The sequence below is a fragment of the Jatropha curcas genome, chromosome 2, assembly GCF_041381405.1.
Source record: "Jatropha curcas cultivar XTBG-Jc1 chromosome 2, XTBG_Jcur_1.0, whole genome shotgun sequence".
Classification (NCBI taxonomy): Eukaryota; Viridiplantae; Streptophyta; class Magnoliopsida; order Malpighiales; family Euphorbiaceae; genus Jatropha; species Jatropha curcas.
In genome coordinates, this window is record NC_143152.1 from 32,612,490 (window position 1) to 32,631,958 (window position 19,469).

At 33.3% G+C, this 19,469-nt stretch overlaps 4 protein-coding genes and 1 long non-coding RNA gene across 6 annotated transcripts; 1 reads left to right on the top strand and 4 right to left on the bottom strand.

Moving 5' to 3' along the window:
- Positions 1-1,287: 1,287 nt before the first annotated feature.
- On the bottom strand, positions 1,288-2,481 carry LOC149498654 (uncharacterized). Its single transcript, XR_016319709.1, has 3 exons — positions 2,401-2,481; positions 1,803-1,872; positions 1,288-1,707 (listed from the first exon to the last, which is right to left on the bottom strand). It is a non-coding gene; the product is annotated as an uncharacterized LOC149498654 (long non-coding RNA).
- Positions 2,482-2,721: 240 nt separating this feature from the next.
- Positions 2,722-3,686, top strand: LOC149498655 (uncharacterized). The gene is made up of 2 exons (XM_089717362.1): positions 2,722-2,732; positions 2,819-3,686. Exons 1-2 carry the CDS (start codon positions 2,722-2,724, stop codon positions 3,684-3,686), a joined length of 879 nt encoding a protein of 292 aa, XP_089573488.1.
- Positions 3,687-5,826: 2,140 nt separating this feature from the next.
- On the bottom strand, positions 5,827-8,715 carry LOC149498656 (uncharacterized). Of its 2 annotated transcripts, none has more exons than XM_089718502.1 (6): positions 8,396-8,715; positions 7,799-7,868; positions 7,641-7,703; positions 6,435-6,479; positions 6,305-6,361; positions 5,827-6,195 (listed from the first exon to the last, which is right to left on the bottom strand). In XM_089718502.1, exons 1-6 carry the CDS (start codon positions 8,602-8,604, stop codon positions 6,103-6,105), a joined length of 537 nt encoding a protein of 178 aa, XP_089574628.1. In that variant the 5' UTR covers positions 8,605-8,715; the 3' UTR covers positions 5,827-6,102. The 2 variants fall into 2 exon arrangements, 1 of the variants encoding a protein (XP_089574628.1); XR_016319772.1 differs by having other exon boundaries at positions 6,113-6,195; positions 6,435-6,558; positions 8,396-8,713.
- Positions 8,716-9,582: 867 nt separating this feature from the next.
- On the bottom strand, positions 9,583-11,952 carry LOC149498657 (putative pectinesterase/pectinesterase inhibitor 21). The gene is made up of 2 exons (XM_089717459.1): positions 10,655-11,952; positions 9,583-10,563 (listed from the first exon to the last, which is right to left on the bottom strand). The coding sequence occupies exons 1-2, from the start codon at positions 11,700-11,702 to the stop codon at positions 9,866-9,868; spliced, it is 1,746 nt and encodes a 581-aa protein (XP_089573585.1). The 5' UTR covers positions 11,703-11,952; the 3' UTR covers positions 9,583-9,865.
- Positions 11,953-12,279: 327 nt separating this feature from the next.
- On the bottom strand, positions 12,280-14,704 carry LOC149498658 (putative pectinesterase/pectinesterase inhibitor 20). Its single transcript, XM_089717442.1, has 2 exons — positions 14,245-14,704; positions 12,280-13,051 (listed from the first exon to the last, which is right to left on the bottom strand). Exons 1-2 carry the CDS (start codon positions 14,606-14,608, stop codon positions 12,360-12,362), a joined length of 1,056 nt encoding a protein of 351 aa, XP_089573568.1. The 5' UTR covers positions 14,609-14,704; the 3' UTR covers positions 12,280-12,359.
- Positions 14,705-19,469: the final 4,765 nt, after the last annotated feature.

Sequence of the window (19,469 nt, forward strand, 5' to 3'; positions counted from 1 at the left end):
AATAACTACGGTGTAATTGCCTTTATTTCGAACAGTTCGGCTAAAAGTCCAATTAATCAATAATTGTGGCTAAAAGCCTTAATCAATCACGTTTTTGGCAACAAATTGCCTACAGTTTAATCAATCACGTTTTGGCAACAAATTGCCTACGGTTTAATCAATCGCTTTTGGCAACAAATTGCCTATAACTCAAATAACCACTTTTTAGCGACAAATTGCTTGAATCGACGTTTTGGTAATAAATTGCCTCAACTAATCAATCAATTTTTTTTGGCGACAAATCACCCAAATATCACTTTTTTCTTTGGCAATAAATTGCCTAAATTACATATCATCTTTTGGCACAAATATCTTAGTCAACCATTGTGCCGACAAATAGCCCAAACATCATTTTTTTGGCAATAAATTGCCCAATCAAACACCTTTTGGCAACAAATGCCTCAAACAACAAATCAATCAAACTTTGGCAAAAATGCCTAAAAAAAAATGCACGAAGCATGCACACACTCATGCATGAAGCATACCCCTTCAAAATGCCTTTGAATAGGCTTTATCAAACTACGTCGGCTTTGATCTCTCATTCAAACGAGAGTACGTAGGCACATTCGGGATTCAACCCCGAGCGGCAAGTCGAAATCACCAAAACACTTTACTGGTCCAATTGTATCAATTTATCTTGCAAGGCATTTACACTTAAGTTAGTTAATCAGCATGACATAGTCTCGGGATCCACCTCGGGTTCGTAGATTGTGCCTTAAACTTTGGGGTAATTAATCTAGACTTGGGTTAATTAAAATTGGAGTCATTTAGGGTTCTTTCTTAGTTTTCCCTTATAAAAATAAATTAGGTGGCGACTTCATAAAACACACACGTGAGCATACCTCATTCAAGCATAATTTTGCCTTCGGGGGAGGGTTCACAATAGTCCACCTCCATTTTATGAAAATACAGAGTTCAGATTTAACAAGAAAGACAAATGTAATCCAATATCATTGGAGTTCATCTCCATGAAGATAGAAACAAGGAGAAGACTCAAGCAGAAAGGCTTCTTCGCTATACGCACAGCTAAAATCCAATATTCCTCTACCGATTTCGCCTCCGAGCCGCCACCAGTGACGGGAGAACTTTCCGCCTCTCAAGTCTCAAATACTCTTTTAAACCCTAATATGATTCGATGACTCCTCAAACAACCGACTATACAGACGAATCTGAATCACCGAAGTGACGATACTGCCCTTACCTCATAGGTCAGTAACGGATAACGCTCTTCGCCCTTTACGTAGAACCGGGTAATCTCGAAGGTGATTATCTAGGCATGATAGAGTGGATTGCTGGTAAACGTCGTGGTAATTGTCCTATTTGTGATGCCATCACCATTCACATTTCCTCAATTTGATTGTTATTTTTTTGTTTTAGTTTGTGCTTCCTATATTAGCCCTAAAACAAATGAACCTTCTAAAGCAGGTAAAAAGAGGGACAAATAGACCGAAAAAAAAAAGTCATTTCATATGACAAGAGCAGGTTTTTAATTGTTTACTCTTTGAGGCATGCATGTATTGAAACATTGAAAGTTTTCCCCCTAAAAGAGTTATTTTAATCTAACAATCTTGTGAAAATAAAGCTATATGAATAACAGCGGCCTACCTCTTTAACTTTGTGCTTCTGGCGTTTATGGTGATGACTCTTGCTTCGTCCCTTTTCCTTGCTCTAGAGAACAAATTATACATGATAAGCAACTACTAGTAATAAACAAGTAGGGAATGCGAGCATGAGAAGTTAGAGAACTAGTATTGAATAACTACCTTCTTTGTTCTGTCATTTTTCTTGTGCCTCTTTGAAGGATTAGATGTTTGATGCTCACTGTCCGATGAACTGTAACGCATACAAGAGATGTAAGCCTCATACGTATTTATGCATAATAACAATTTCCGCATATTAATGACACTGTCTGCTATATAATATAAGCCTCTATGCCAGATTCCATGTAAAACCAAATTCTAGCAAAAACTAAAGGATATTCAATTAAGCCTGTAATTTTTAGAAAATCCAGGCCATAGGAAGCTCCATTTTTCCTCCAATAGCATCTTTAGATCAAAGATTGATACCCACATATGCAGTCCCGCTAATAAGATTGTATTATTAATAGAAAAATTTTCAGTGCGAAGTCTATGGGAGGCAGATAACCATTCCTTTAACACATAGGATTGTATATAAATTGTAAGTATGGAAAAATAAAATAAAATAAATCAGAGTAAAGTGGAATCAAATTAACTAGGATTTTCCATCTAACTAAAATCTCCAAATCCATAATTTACATGCATTTAATTGATAAAACATTGCAACGGTAAATAAAACATGCTAGAGAGAAAGCTCAGAGATTTTGAGTTTGCTAGGAGGAACCTGGAGGAGTAAGAATCAGAGGAATCTGACAAGCGGTGGTGGTGTTTACGGCGTCGTTTGCTGCGGGACTTATCACAGGTCAGTATCGGATAGTTTGGATGGGCTTTATTTTTTGGGCCTGGGTTGTTGTGCTTTGTTGGGCTTTTTTTGTTCCCTTGTTCTGAATTTATGAACTACAATTAGTCCCGTTCTGAAATATTTTAAAAGGCAACAAAAAGAAGGTTGTTGCGTTACACAAGTGTTACATAACCCAATTTTACATTCAATTTAAATGCACAAATTCATTTTGTATTTTAAAAAAAATACCACTCTACATTGGAGATGGCCAATCAGTTAATGTCTGGACTGAACCGTGGCTACTGAGGGATAATCAGTTTCGGGTTAACTTGCCTATCCTTCCTGGTTTTGAACATATAAGGGTTTCAGATCTTATCTTGGCACAAGGGGATCGTGCTTGGAATTTGCCACTGATAAATGGTCTTTTCAACCCTTCAATTGCTGAAGCCATTACCTCTATTCCTTTAGCTACAACCGTTCAGGACGACATCCGTATATGGCATTGGACAGACTCGGGGATATATTCCGTGAAATCCGGATACAGGTTAATAGCATCTCATTATGTGCAACCTGAAGAGGTTTGGAGGTCAGGTTTTTGGAAAGCTCTTTGGTCACTGAAAGTTCCGATGAAAGTGAGGCATTTCCTCTGGAGGTGTTGTAGAGACATTCTGCCAGTTAAAGCAACTCTGGAGAGAAGGGGATTGGAGCTTGATATAGGATGTGATTACTGTGGTGCTGCTGAAACATTAGCCCATGCCCTTGTTGAGTGTCCAAGAGCAAGCTTTTGTTGGCAGTTTTTTGGTGTTCAACTCAATATTGGAATTTTTCCAACTTTCATACAGATGTTGGAACATTTCCACAAGGTGTGGGAGATTGAGTTCTTTGAGAGTTTTCTTATGGGACTTTGGAGTGTTTGGTTGAGCCGTAATGAGGTGAAATGGAACCAAGTAGCAGAAGGACCTTATCATGTGATTACTCGAGCTAGAAGCATGCTAGCCTCTTGGAAGAAAGCCCAGCTGCAGTCATCTGATTCAGGTATAGGTGTTTTTGCAGGTAATCTATGGCTCCCGTCACCTGCTGGCACCTTTAAAATAAATTTTGATGCAGTACTCCTCCCCTCTGTTGGCCATGGAGCTTTTGGTGCCGTAATTTCAAACTGTCATGGCAGATTTGTATCAGCAGCAGCATCATCATTACAGGGTTGTTCTTCTCAGAAGCTCAAGCGCTAAGACATGTTTTGTCCTGGTTGCTGTCGGACTACTCTAGTTTGCCGTTTCAGATTGAAACTGATTGCTTGCAAGTTTACTATGCTATGAGGAGTTCTGTCCAAGACTTATCTGAGTTTGGAGTTGTTATCTCTGAATGTAAGTTCCTCTTAGTCCAAATGCCTAATGTCACGTTGGCTTGGATTAGAAGACAAGCAAATGATATAGCTCATGTTTTGGCTAAATCAGTTCCTAGTGGGCTTGTTTTCGAACTTGGGATATTATTCCCGCTTGTATTGCTCGTTTCTTCTCTTAATAATATATGAACAATATTTCAATGTCAAAAAAAAAAAAAAAAAAAAAAAAACGTTTTTAGTTTAAACAATTGGGAATTTGATAAGGATTTGAAGAAGATAAATAATTCATCAAACAATTCAATCCAAAATATTTTTGAGCGAGAGATTGGTAATAAAATACGCTTATTTTTTGATAATTAAGGTTTTCGGCCCTTCCCTATAGACGTTTTTAATGGGGATCAAACATAAAAACTCTTCCTATATGTCTAACCTGCATTGCCAACTGAGCCACAAGTCGTAGTTGAAATATTTATTAATTTTAAGCAAGTAGTTTCCCATTACTAATTGAAACTGCATATATTTTATCATACAAATAATTACAGCAATAATTTAAAATATCCTCTTTAAAATAGATGTCGTAGTAACTCTTTTGTATCTCCAATAATTCATTTCTAAAAATAGCAACTTATTTAATGTTTAAATAAAAATTTAGATATTTAAGCAAAAAAGTACTCGGTAATTTTGTTAGTTCAAACCTTGACACATATCTTTTATACTGTGTCCATTTATTTTCTTTTTATTTCTACCCAAAAATAGAAAATACCTAAAAATACGTATAATATCTAAACCTAATTTCAATTTTAATGGTAACTTATTTAATGTTTTCCTGTTTATGGTAAATTTTAATTAACGTTATACACTTTTATGGTAATATATGATTTCAATTTTAATAGTAACGATATACACTAGCTGATTTTATTCATTCACATATTGATTTGTTCCTTTTATATATAGTTACATACTTATATATACAATGGAAAAAATAAAAAAGTGTCAAGAGAAAAAAAAATCCATTGAAATATCATGTCTTCAAAAATGTTTTTCTTCGTCCTATTTTTTTGTATGATTTCCATAAGTCATCAAGCCTCACAATTCATAACCCAATCATGTGAGAAAACTCCATTTAAAGATTTATGTATATCAATTTTAGGATCGTCGAAAGCTGTCAATCTGCTAAGTTTGACAGAAGAAGCACTCGAAATTACATTATCATATGGAAATGGTGTACTCACATCGATTCCTGAATTGCAAAACAAGGCAACAAATCCACATACTAAACTCGCCTTGAAATACTGTGAAGAGCTTTATGACAACTCGGTTTATCACTTGAATGAGTCAAGGAAAGCCATTGAAGATAAAGCTTACTACGATTTAATTGCATGGGTTACTGGTGATGTATCTAATGCAGTACATTGTGAGGATGCGTTGACGGAATATCCAGGTACATCATCTCCGATGACTGCAATTAACACAAAATTTCAACAGTTTAATGCTATTATACTACATTTTTTATATCTCTTGCAAAAACAAAATTATTGATGCATTATTGTAAGATGTGATTTACAATAAGTAATAAATGGAAATAAATCCGTACCGGCGCTGATATTTTTATTTTTCATTATATAGTTATGATTCATAAAACAAATCAAAATGATATCTAATCAACCTCAATATCCAAGTACATTATCGCTGATGACTATTAAATTTAATCAATTTTCCCATACCATATTATTATTTTTAAATATATTGGCAAAAAAAAAAAAAAAAAATACTGATGCATTATTGTAACTATTCAAACACCGCCAAACAGGAAAGCAGAGAAGATTGTAAAATTTTGAACTCGCATTCAGAGTTGGCTTAAACTTGCATTCTGAGTTAAGAGTGTAAAAAACACACATTAATTTACAACTACTCACTGCAGGGCATAAAATAAAAATGGTGTTCCTGCTTTTTAGTTCCAGTGGATGCCATCACTTGCTAATCATAAAAATTGAAGTTTTCAAGCTTACGTTGCATGACCATAGCAATTTATATAATATAAGCCATGAATTTTATCAAATGAAATGTTTACACAGGCACCAACTTGATACAACCCAAACCAACCAATGTCCAAAAGTTTTCTAATTCTCATGGTAAACGTTCTGCTTAGGACTCCAATTTAATAATGTTTCCATTAGAGAAACCCTCGTAATAGGAATCTGCTGCTGGACAACTTTGCTCCTGTTGTCTAGCGACAAAAATTTCAACCTTTCACATAAAAAGTTAATTCATCTGTTGTCTCACAGCAGCCATAAATCAAATGATCAATCAAAACTGGCATTCAAGAATTTCAGCAATTCATTTCTCTTATTTTCTGCCTCCTTATCCTCCTTTGACTTCTCCAGTTTCAGTAAGATCTACAAGTTCAAAAAATTTCAGACTGAAGAACTGCTGCTCACAAGTACCTATAACATCTGTCAAAGGAAATTCAACAAATAATACAGGGCCGAAAAAGAATATCCTCACCTTTTTTCCAGAAACTGCACTACGGCGAACACCATCATCCTTTTCGCGCCCTAAGAACTGTGAGAAGTCAAACAGTAAAGGTCATTGAAAGGTAAAAGCGAGCAGAAACTTATTAACAGAATATATATACCTTGGAGAGCTGTACAGGACTACTACTTCGTTCATCCTGCTGCTTCTATATAAAGCTCCGATTGCCAAGACATACCCAAGCCAGAAATAAAAACCAGGCAAGTCAACCAAGCAACCATCCAGCACTATGTCACAGACCCCAGCTCCAATTTTCAAAGAGCCAACCATAAAATAGGCAGAATGTATTATAAGTACCTCAGATATGTACAATTTATCAAACCAATATGATGAAGTGCGAAATAGCACATGAAATTGATTATTTTAAGATAGAAGGACTATAAAAGGGGATTGACTTCAATGTTTCAAAACATGGATGTGCTATAAAGAATAAACAGTTAAAACTTTATATTAAAACCCATTGGATTAGAATCTTTGATTATCAACTGTAGGATAAAACAATCTTGGGACTAACAAAAGCAAGCCAGTTTACCTTTTGTTTTGAGAATTCTTTTTGTTACCTAGCATAAGGTTCTCCAGAAGTATTGACCACAAATAACATAAATGCCCCAACTTCTCTCTCAACCCCAAATCCACCATTGCATATCCAAAATTTTTCTGATACATTTTTTATGTAGCTGAAAGGGATAGAATTTTGTATCACCATCTCTGAAATTGGTATTTTATGTACAGCCAGATACTTACAAGAGAATTAACTAAAGAATCAGATGTGTATAGCTCTGGATTGTATTGCTTAGGCTACTAAAAAATTTAAGCTGTATCTATTCAGATTGCTGTTACTTAAATCACCGTCTCTTTGATCTTTGTTAACCTTAAAAGATTTCAACTTTCAACATCAAAGAGAGCAATTTGAATATGAAAATGCAATTTAATTGCTTCGTTCAGGTAGAACCAGGTAATCTCGAAGGTGATTATCCAGGCATGACAGAGTGGATTGCTGGTAAACGTCGTGGTAATTGTCCTATTTGTGATGCCATCACCATTCACATTTCCTCAATTTGATTGTTATTTTTTGTTTTAGTTTGTGCTTCCTATATTAGCCCTAAAACAAATGAACCTTCTAAAGCAGGTAAAAAGAGGGACAAATAGACCCAAAAAAAAAAGTCATTTCATATGACAAGAACAGGTTTTTAATTGTTTACTCTTTGAGGCATGCATGTATTGAAACATTGAAAGTTTTCCCCCTAAAAGAGTTATTTTAATCTAACAATCTTGTGAAAATAAAGCTATATGAATAACAGCGGCCTACCTCTTTAACTTTGTGCTTCTGGCGTTTATGGTGATGACTCTTGCTTCGCCCCTTTTCCTTGCTCTAGAGAACAAATTATACATGATAAGCAACTACTAGTAATAAACAAATAGGGAATGCAAGCATGAGAAGTTAGAGAACTAGTATTGAATAACTACCTTTTTTGTTCTGTCATTTTTCTTGTGCCTCTTTGAAGGATTAGATGTTTGATGCTCACTGTCCGATGAACTGTAACGCATACAAGAGATGTAAGCCTCATACGTATTTATGCATAATAACAATTTCTGCATATTAATGACACTGTCTGCTATATAATATAAGCCTCTATGCCAGATTCCATGTAAAACCAAATTCTAGCAAAACTAAAGGATATTCAATTAAACCTGTAATTTTCAGAAAATCCAGGCCATAGGAAGCTCCATTTTTCCTCCAATAGCATCTTTAGATCAAAGATTGATACCCACATATGCAGTCCCGCTAATAAGATTGTATTATTAATAGAAAAATTTTCAGTGCGAAGTCTATGGGAGGCAGATAACCATTCCTTTAACACATAGGATTGTATATAAATTGTAAGTATGGAAAAATAAAATAAAATAAATCAGAGTAAAGTGGAATCAAATTAACTAGGATTTTCCATCTAACTAAAATCTCCAAATCCATAATTTACATGCATTTAATTGATAAAACATTGCAACGGTAAATAAAACATGCTAGAGAGAAAGCTCAGAGATTTTGAGTTTGCTAGGAGGAACCTGGAGGAGTAAGAATCAGAGGAATCTGACAAGCGGTGGTGGTGTTTACGGCGTCGTTTGCTGCGGGACTTATTACTCTTCTTCCGGATCTTAAGAGCCTCCCTATCTCTGCAGTTACGGTGGCGGCGACGGTGACGAGGGGAGGATAAGTCCGACGATGAGGAAGAATCGAATGTGTGGGAAGAGACTGAAGACGACGAGGGGGCCATGGTTAGAGACGAGGAGAGAAGAGGTGAAGCACAAGGGTTTTGGTTCAAAATTTGGGAGCTTCGATGAAACAAGTCCGAATCATCGCGTGGGGCATTTTTTTTTTTTTTTTTTTTTTTTTTTTTGTCTAAAAACGAGTGCTTTCTAATTAAAAAAAAAAAAAAAAAAGAAAAGTGCTTTTCTTTCTTTTTGCATTTTGTTGAAGAGTGTTTATTAATGTAATAATCATAATAATCTCTCTTTAACCTTTTTTTTCCCTTAAAGGCCCAATGGCTCATCAGTTTTATTCTAAAAACGGAGAAAGCCCATCATTTTTTTTTCCGAAATTTCTAATTCTATTACTGCATTTTAATTATTAACATTATTTACAGAAAATGCAGGGCGTTTTAATAAAAATTAGTAAGGAAAAAAACTTTCCTAAACTGGGTATATGGTAATCAAACAATTGAAACTAAAAATTTTCTAAAAACTATTTCGATTTTTTTTTTTATCCAAGTGTATAGTCAAAAATATCATTATTTCAATAAAGATTATTAATTTCATTGGTTTGATCCATTAGTGAGAGTACTGCTATCGGACAGCGCCAATTTAGGTCTGCGACAATTTTCACTGTGTTGGGTTGAAATATTCATAAGTTTCTCAATAGATTTAATGTGGCAGATTTTGCTCACTATATACACGAGACAATTGAACATTTCAACCTATTACAATGAAAATCATGTCAGATCCGAATTGCGTTAAATATATTTTTCATTTATGTAATTTTCAATCACAAAGTTTGAAAAAAAAAATAGAGAGATGCAATAAATTAAATCATTAAGCATATTACATATTTACACATTTTCATATTTATTGGGAATGAATTGCTCAAGGATGGAAATTAACATTATATATGCTATAATTGTTGATAATATAAAGATCCATGGCCAATAACTAATTTGAGAATATATAAACACACAGGAATAGTGCAAAAATTAAAATGTTAAACCACAAAAATACAGTTTATTAATACAAAATAATACAATTACCATATAGACAAAAATATATAGATGATTCTATATGGAAGTATGGAAAATGCTGTTCACTAACAATCAAAGAACAGAAAAACATAATCTTTACGGGTTTTTCCGGGTTTCAGTAATGTGAAAAATTCTAGTCGTCAATTGCCAGTACAACTCACAGATATAGACAGACTAAGGGAAAAAATTTAAATTTTAAAAAAAAAAAAAAAAAAAATTAAAAAAAAAAAAAGGAGAATCTCCTTCAAGGTCTTGTCAAGAAGGGTGAGTAAGGTATTCCAGTAGGCTTAATCCAGGTATCGCCACGGAGAAACCTCCCTGGTGTAAAATCCAGGGCGTGTTGGCGATCAATAGTCTTGATCCCATTCCATTTGACACGAGCTTTCTTGTCTGAACCAGGACCGTAGTTATTAAATTCGGTGTACCAACAAGTCTTGAGTCCAAAAGTACCGAACCAAGGTAACCATCCTTCTGGTTCAATAATATCATCAATATAAGATTCCATTATAATTGTTCTTGAGAACTGTTTCCATGGGCGTCCTAGGTATGATTTATACTGTTTCTTTACAGGTACCAATTCAGGATGAGCAGTGAAGGTTCCATTTTGAATGATAATCCCAGATGGCTGTCGCCTTTGCTTCCTGCCTTGTGCTGTAACAATACATTGTTGATTTTCCAAGGGCTTACGGACCAAGAATTTGCAATTCTGGAACACCACAGGTGCATCACCAAACACGAAATCAATAGTTCCAGAGATGGAACACTCTCTATAGAATTGTCGCTTCGCATGTGTGTAAAGTGTGTCTTGATAACCATCCATTGCGCAATTGTAAAACACAGCAAAATCTGCAGAAACTCTCAATGCAACTGCTTGATGTTTAATTGCGCCTGCGCTATTCTCAAATCCAATGTTCTTTGCTATAAAGTTGTCTCCAAGAACAACTGCATGCATCAATATTAATCAAATTCAGTATAATTAAGAGCTAACACATGGAAATTAATTCAAGTGTTATTAGCATATATATAAATATACCAACTGTTGCGGTGTGGTAAGTGTTAACTCCATCGACGAAATTCTTGTTTCCGGTAATTCGAGTTTTTTCTGGTCCATCTCCTATCACCATTAAGTAGTCCATGGACTTAGTAAACTCAACATACTCTTGGTAAACTCCTGCCTTGATATACAACACAAATGTCTGGGTGGAACCCTTTTTGGGTTTGGGGATGCTATCCAATGCACCGCGAATAGTTTTGAAATCTCCACTTCCATCTTTAGCGACAGTAAGATTCGGTTTGATCTTGGAAGGGGGTGCAGCGAGAAGTCTACGAGTGCCCGCATCAACCCAGGAAGGAAACTTTGAGGGAACATCATCATGGCCTAGAACCTCATCCTCCTGAAGAAGGCGGCGATTAACGCCTGTAATTTGTAAATCAGCAAGAGCAGAAGATAGTCCATCAATAATATCAAGACCATTGGTACTCATTTCTATTGCTGCCTTCATTGCCTTCTTCATTTTCTCTCCAGCATCAGAAGTTGTATTTTCAAACCCATCTAAACAAGTTCCTTCATAAGTGATTACAGCACTAAGCCAAGTCCTTAAATCTGCCATAAAATCATCTAACATGGTAATATCAAAATCTGCAACTTTGTCAAAAGAGTTTTGAAGTTCACTAATTGACATGTCCATTAGCTCTTTGCAACTCTGAAGAGCATCGCGGGTTCTCGGATCCTTCTCCAGCTCTTCCAAAGTAGCTGATTTCTTGGCAGCTTCTCTAATTTTTTTCTGTGCAATCTTGAAAGCTGCCTTGATAAGTTCTTTAGGGTCTGTAGTGTTTCCTGCAGATTTTTCAAGGCTTTTTTCGCATGTTTTTTTATAATCAGCAGGTTGGCAAATGGATTTGATGGCTTTCATAGAAGCAGATATTTCACCAGTGCTTTTGTGGCTTTTGCCTGTAATATCCTCACTTTCGCCATTTTCGCTGAAGCCAACGCCAATAGTTACAGCAACTACCATAGCCACCAGGAGAATAGAAGATATGCCAATTATGGCTAATCTCTTGTTGTTTGCATCGTCTGCCATTTTTCTTTTCAATATATCAAACCAAAAGGGAGGGAAAAAGAAAAATGGGAATTAACTCCACTTTCTTTGTTTCTCTAAAATTTCTTTTTTCTTTTCTAATATATATATCTAAATATTTCTGGTATGTTTTTTTTTTTTTTTCTTTTTTTTACAGAATTCTCCCTAGAACGCAAAAGCCAGCTGCGGCTCGAGGGAGAGAGAAATGTCTGAAAAGCCTGATTGGCCTTTCGCTTGGAATTTATGGAACACCTCCCTGAGTTGTGGCTATTAAGACAGAAACAGAGTTTTAGCAAAGAGAAAATAATGCTAAATTTAGTTTTTATTTTTTTAACAGGTACTATATTTAGTTAATTATGTTATAGGAAACATGAGGCTTGGAATGAGGGATGGTAAAACCATGGCTATTGATTGCCATTGTTTTCCTACAATGAAGCTTTACTCACGAGAAGAATTTGTCTTGCTATTTTTCACATTGAATACTAATTTAAACTTTCTTCTTCTTTTTAGTCAAAAAGCCTTCTAGATTTAATTTGACTTCATCTGATAATTCTTAAATGAAAATTTAATAAAACCATAATAAATTCAATAATATAACTTCGTTAATATATTGATATTGAACACATTATTACAAATAAAACAATAAATTTCAAACGTAATTTACATTAGACCACCATAATAAGGGACTCCAGTCCTACTCAACCAAAAATCTCCTTCGATAAAGTGTTTGACAGTAAAATTAACAGCTTCTTTAGCACTAATAATGTGGTAACCGAGCCAAGTAACTCTATTGTTGGTATTTGATCCAGGACCACGGTTATCATATTCAGCATAATAGAGGGTAGAAAGCGCAAAATCATTTGACCATGGTGCCCATCCAGCAGGGTCAATTACGCTACTAATAAGTGATTGCATGACAACCGTTGTTGCATATTCTCTCCACGGTCTACCGAAATAGCTTTTTACAGTGCGACTACTCCTAGCCAAGTCATCCGCTGCCAATATAGTACAATTCTGTATTGAAATTCCAGTTTCTGACGAAGATGCAGTTTTTCCTTGTGCAGTTATGACATTAAACTGACCCTCTAATGGCAATCTAAAATAAATATTACAATTCTGTAAGACAACTGTTGCATCACCCCATATAAAGTCTATAGTGCCATAGATATCACACTCCCTGTAAAATTGCCTATTGCCATCTGTAAGTAACGTGTCTTGATACCCCTCAAAATTACACCTGTAAAAAGCAGACATATCTGCTTCATTTCTAAGTGCAACAGACTGATTTTTAATTGGTCCTGCTGTGTTCTGAAACGTAATCTGAATGGCAACAAATCCTTTTCCATGCACAGCTGCAACCAAAAAATTTATACACTTTAGTATGAGCAAAACGAATTTATAATTTCAAGAATTGATACTTGAACAAGAATCAAGAAACGAGAAGAAGAGAGAGAGAAACTTCGAAGAAGAAGAAGAGAGAACACAGAAGATTCTGATAAATTGCACAACAACTTCACGATTACAGTGGCCGCTCAGCTCTAACTGCCTCCGGTCATTCCGACAAACTAACTAACACACTCAATACGACGCCGCTCTATTAAATGACACGGCAATCTCATACGCTTCTCAAATACGACGCCGCTTCATTGAATGACACGGCACTCTCATACGCTTTGCAATACGACGCTGCTCTATTAAATAGCACGGCACCGTATTAATAACAGAGAATCACAATTACAAGGAAATTCACGAAGCAAAGCAATTTATTGTCTCGTACTGCAGAAAATTTTTGCTCTCTATCATTTGAAAGTGTACTCGACGGAAATCAAACAGACCTGACTTAATAAAAAAAGATTGGAAGAAGCTTGTTACCCTACCTAGTTTCTTCGTTCATCTCCCCTACCATCTCTGATCCATCTCCACCACCCACAACCACCGCCTTCCTCCCTCATTTACAATTTCAAAGATTGATCAGACTATATTCTCAAAAACATAACAGAGATTTGGGGAGAGTGCTACAATGTACTAGCTAGTGAGCTCGCTACTATAAGCAAATTAGAAAGACTAAAAGAAGAGATAGATGGCTCTTGAAACTAAAGCCATCAACAGAGATTTCCTTAGATAACGAGATCGTCAATGGCAGTAAATTAAGAAGGTTGAGAGACAGAGCCTCTAAGTCGTAGAAACTAGAAAGTCGTTTGCTTTCACTTACACCCACTTAAAAACAGACCCCCTTAGGAAAATTTTCCAATAGTTTTATTTAACTGCATTTCAAAGAACAGCCCAGTTCCTGTAAAAAAAATAATAAAATAAAATAACGGCCCAGAACCCTCATCTAAAAATTACCGAAAATCAATAATTTGATGGTCAAGATGGTTGGACTGAGGGGTTCGTAGGGAAATCCTGTCTCTTAAAAAATAATCCTCATAATCCACGAGGGCAGAATAATTGCTGTCTCAGAAATAAATCCTGATAATCCTTGAAGGAAAAAAAAAAAAAAAAAAGGAGAAGAAGACAGAATTGCCAAATGAAAAAATAAGATTACCAAAAGTTGCAGAACCGGATGAACCCCAACCATCACCGCTACTCCGATTGCCGGTGATGATAGTTTTTCCGATACCATCACCAATCATCATCAAGTATTTCTTGTGAGTGGGTATGGAAATATACTCGTGGTAAACTCCAGCAACGATATGGATAACGAAATATCCATCCCCCACAAGAGCGTTATTAGGTGCAGCAAGCACTGCATCACTAATAGTAGAATAGTCCCCAGTTTTATCAGGATTAACCACCACCTTTTTGCTAACTTTAACATTATTAAGAAATAACTCAATTTCATTAGCAAAAAGGTGGTGAAATCCAACTGTGGACATGATTACGAGTAGAAAGAAGGTTGTTGTAGCCATTAACAAGTGAAGAGCGATAGAAATGTGGAAAAAGCTTTGGTAAGAAGGAGAACTAACTGAGCTAAACTTAAAGCAAACTAGTGACAGTTTAAAAGAAGGTTGAAGAAGCTTTGATGAAGAAGAAGAAGAAAAGGGGTGATTACATTTATAATGATAACATTTATACTACTATGTACGTAATGTCATATTGAATTTAATTACATAGTCAAATATAACATGTCTTGCTGCAGTAGTGATGCCCTTCTGAACATATTATCTCTTGAATTAGGGTTCTTGCTTCTTCGACTTTTTATTCCTTTCCTTTTTATTATTTTAGGAAGGAAAGTCTTTTCTTAAGAATTAATAAGAAAGCTTTTGGACCTTATAGATGTTAACGTGCATGTTCTCATGATGCTCCACCTACAAGTAGGCAAAGATTGCACAGGAAATTTTTCCCTCAGTACCATAAAAAACCATTCCTTCTACTAATTTTCTTGACTGAAAATGGTAAATCTTCAAATTGTCTTTTTCTTTTTTTAAAAAAAAAAGAAAAATTAAAATAATAAATATAATGGCAGGCAATAGGTAGGCTACTCCCCTCCATTCATATTCATAAATTTTAATTACATCTAGCACTATGAACCGAAAAAAGAGAAGTCATTTTCATTTTCATTTTCAAAGATCAAGCACAGTTAACCGACCTTGTCACCCATTTAATTTTGTAATACGTTGATTTAAGTCATTTTTCAAGTTTTTACGAAATCTTTCCATTTTCATAGAGTATCATGAACATATATTCAATAAAAAAAAATCATTTCATTTTCTAAATACCCAATTATAATCGTTTTCATTTGAATTGATATTATGTTAATTTAATGAAATATGTCTTCATCATCAAGATTATTATATTCAGTACCAAAAAAAAAAAAAAAGAGTTAATATTCGTTTTTCAAATTAATCTTAAATATCTCATACAATGAACAGCTACTGTGTTTTAATCACTTTCTAGAAGGAAAAAATAAAAATTAGAAAAGAGTAACTAATTTGGCTAGTTAGAGCAGTAGAAATATTGTGACTCTTAAGTTTTTATTTTTATTTAGAATTAAGTAGTCCAAAGAATTTATGACATTTTATGTGTAAAAAATGTATCACTTTTACATTTGGCTTATATTTTTTATATTTTAAATTACGAATAATTTATATTTATAAACGAATTATATTTCTTATGATTTATTTAAAATTTAAATAATAATTAAAGTTTTAATTATATGAATAATTATCCAACTTTCAAATAATTAAGGGCTCAACCAATAATTACTTACATGTTTTTCAAAAAAAAAAAAAATTGCTTACATTTGAAAATGAATTAGTAAATCAACTTTTTTATTAAAAAAAAATCACATTCAAATGTGTTACATTATGGTGGGAATGAATTAGTAAAAATGAAATAAAATTTAGCAGAATTAATCAAGTATTTTACAGGCTAATGCATGCGATTAACAAATTTTAGATATTATAATTCTTTTTGTAGCTATTTTCTATTTTTGGGTAGAAATAAAAAGAAAATAAATGGACACATAATAAAAGAAACGTGTAAAGGTTTGAATTAACAAAATTATCTAGTAATTTTTTGCATAAAAATCAAAAATTTAATTCAAACGTTAAATAAGTTTCTATTTTAAGGAGGATATTTTAGAAATGAATTATTGGAGATACGGAAACATTATTACGATAATTATTATAAGGAGGATATTATAAATTTATTATAGTAATTATTAGCATAATAAGGTTATGATTAAATACAATTCTTTTAAGTTATTAGGGTATGCTCTTAATTGTATAACTTATCATAAATTTTTTTTTATTATTTTATAACAAGACAGTACTTGCTTTAATAATCAATATTTCATTATCAATTTCTCCCTCAATCAATACTTTGGATTGAATTGTTTGTTGTATCATTCATTTGCTTTAAATCCTTATCAAACTCCCAATCGTTTAAGTTAAAAGTTTCTTATTTAGAATTATATAAATAAATCTGTAATGGTAAAATTTTTTTTTTTTAAATACAAAATGAATTTGTTTATTTAAATTAAATGTAAAATTGAGTTATGGTACCCCGGCGAATGAGATAGAATGACAGAGAATGTTTTTCCTTTAATTAGAGGTATTAAATTCGTCTTTTGATTGTAAAGTCCGTTTTAACACTTGAGAGAAAGCGCTTTCATCCTTTTTGTAATCCATGTCCGATGCAAATCCAAATTAGTAAAATTAAATTAAGACGTGACATCATTTTACTTTCAAATAAATTTAGAAATTAGAAATCTACTTATCATATTTCCAAAATTTACACTAGCCTTTCAATTGTTTTGTTTTTTTTAATTTCATTATTACAGTGAAGGAGGTTTCTCTCCTTCAAAATTAATCGAAGTCTTAATAAAACATAGCACAACTTTTAGAGATTGAAAAAAGAGATTATGTTGAAATTGAAGTTAATCAGATATCATTTTGATTTGTTTTATAAATCATAACTATATAATGAAAAAAAAAAATCTCAATGCTGGTACGAATTTATTTCCATTTATTACTTATTGTAAATCACATCTTACAATAATACATCAATAATTTTGTTTTTCCAAGAGACGTAAAAAATCTAGGATAATACCATTAAACTATTGAAATTTTATGTTGACAGCAGTCATCGGAAATAATGTACCTGGATATTCCGTCAACCCATCCTCACAACAATGGCTTTGCTTGACTTGTTCAAGTGATAAATTGAATTGTCATAAAGCTCTTCACAGTTTTTCAAGGCGACTTTAGTATGTGGATTTTTTGCCTTGTTTTGCAATTCAGGAATCGATGTGACTATATCATTTGCATTCGATAATACAATTTCGAGTGCTTTTTTTGTCAAACTCAGCAGGTGAACAGCTTTGGATGATTCTAGAATTGATATACATAAATTTTTAAACGAGGTTTTCTCACATGATTAGGTTATGAATTCTGAAGTTTGGTGACTTATGGAAATCATACAAACAAATAGGACGAAGAAAAATATTTTTGAAGACATGATGTTTTACTGGATTTTACTTTTCTCTTGACACTTTTTATTTTTCCCCCCCTTTTTTTTTACTTTTGAATTATGGTTCATATTATTAAGTGAAGAAACGAGCAATACAAGCGTAAGCACTATCTCAAGTTTGAAAACAAGCCCTACTATGGACTGATTTAGCCAACAAATAAGCTACATCATTTGCTTGTCTTCTAATCTAAGCCAAGGTGACATTAGACAATTGGACTAAGAGTAGCTTACATTCAGAGATGACAACTCCAAACTTAGACCAGTCATGGACAAAACTCTCCCATATATATAAGTATGTAATTACATATAAAAGGAACAAATCAATATGTGAATAACAAAATCATCAGCTTATTTTTCACCTAAAGGTCTAAAGTTATATTTAGTATAACATTAATTAAAAATTACCATAAAACAGTAAACAATAAATAAGTAAATTATGTTTAGATATTATACTTATTTTTAGTTATTTTCTATTTTTGGCTAGAAATAAAAAGAAAATAAATGGACACAGAATAAAAGAAATGTGTCAAGGTTTGAACTAACAAAATCACCGAGTATTTTTTGCATAAATATCTAAATTTTATTTAAATATTAAATAAGTTGCTATTTTCTATTTTATTAAATGAGAAAATACTTGCTTAAAATTAATAAGTATTTCATCACCAATCTCTCCCTCAAAAATACTTTGAATTGAATTATTTGATGAATTATTTATTTTATTTTATGCCCTGCAGTGAGTAGTTGTAAATTAACGTGTTTTTTTACACTCTTAACTCAGAATGCAAGTTTAAGCCAACTCTGAATGCGAGTCAAAATTTTACAATCTTCTCTGCTTTCCTGTTTGGCGGTGTTTGAATAGTTACAATAACGCATCAGTATTTTTTTTTTTTTTTTTGCCAATATATTTAAAAATAATAATATGGTATGGGAAAATTGATTAAATTTAATAGTCATCAGCGATAATGTATTTGGATATTCTGTCAAACCATCCTCAGCAAAATTTACCATAATCTACACCGGCAATTACCCATGTAAAAATTATCATCGTTGAAATTGAGGTTGATCAGGTATCATTTTGATTTGTTTTATAAATCATAACTATATAATGAAAAATAAAAATATCAACGCTGGTATGGATTTATTTCCATTTATTACTTATTGCAAATCACATCTTACAATAATGCATCAATAATTTTGTTTTTGCAAGAGATGTAAAAATTCTAGTATAATAACATTATACTGTTGAAATTTTGTGTTAATAGCAGTCATTGGAGATGATGTACCTGGATATTCCGTCAACGCATCCTCGCAATGTGCTGCATTAGATATATCACTAGTAACCCATGCAATTAAATCGTAGTAAGCTTTATCTTCAATGGCTTTCTTTGAATCGTTCAAGTAAGAAATCGAGTCGTCATAAAACTCTTCACATAATTTTAAGGCGACTTTAGTATGTGGATTTGTTGCCTTGTTTTGCAATTCAGGAATCGATTTGACTACACCATTTGCATTCGATAATGCAATTTCGAGTGCTTCTTTTGTCAAACTTAGCAGATCGACAGCTTTCGACGATCCTAAAATTGATATACATAAATCTTTAAATGAGGTTTTCTCACATGATTGGATTATGAATTGTGAGGCTTGATGACTTATGGAAATCATACAAAGAAATAGGACGAAGAAAAACATTTTTGAAGACATGATGTTTCAATGGATTTTTTTTTCTCTTGACACTTTTTTATTTTTTCCATTGTATATACAAGTGTGTAACTATATATAAAAGGAACAAATCAATAT

Bases quoted from the DNA above. Each gene is read 5' to 3' on its own strand.
- LOC149498656 (XM_089718502.1), bottom strand. From the start codon at position 8,604: ATGGCCCCCTCGTCGTCTTCAGTCTCTTCCCACACATTCGATTCTTCC. The intron at 7,869-8,395 runs GTTCCTCCTAGC...TATGCGTTACAG, and splicing joins TCTGATTCTTACTCCTCCAG to TTCATCGGACAGTGAGCATC. The intron at 6,196-6,304 runs GTGAGGATATTC...TTGAACTTGTAG, and splicing joins GTGCAGTTTCTGGAAAAAAG to ATCTTACTGAAACTGGAGAA.
- LOC149498657 (XM_089717459.1), bottom strand. From the start codon at position 11,702: ATGGCAGACGATGCAAACAACAAGAGATTAGCCATAATTGGCATATCT. The intron at 10,564-10,654 runs GTATATTTATAT...TGATGCATGCAG, and splicing joins TTACCACACCGCAACAGTTG to TTGTTCTTGGAGACAACTTT.
- LOC149498658 (XM_089717442.1), bottom strand. From the start codon at position 14,608: ATGGCTACAACAACCTTCTTTCTACTCGTAATCATGTCCACAGTTGGA. The intron at 13,052-14,244 runs GTAATCTTATTT...TTTTGGTTGCAG, and splicing joins ATCCGGTTCTGCAACTTTTG to CTGTGCATGGAAAAGGATTT.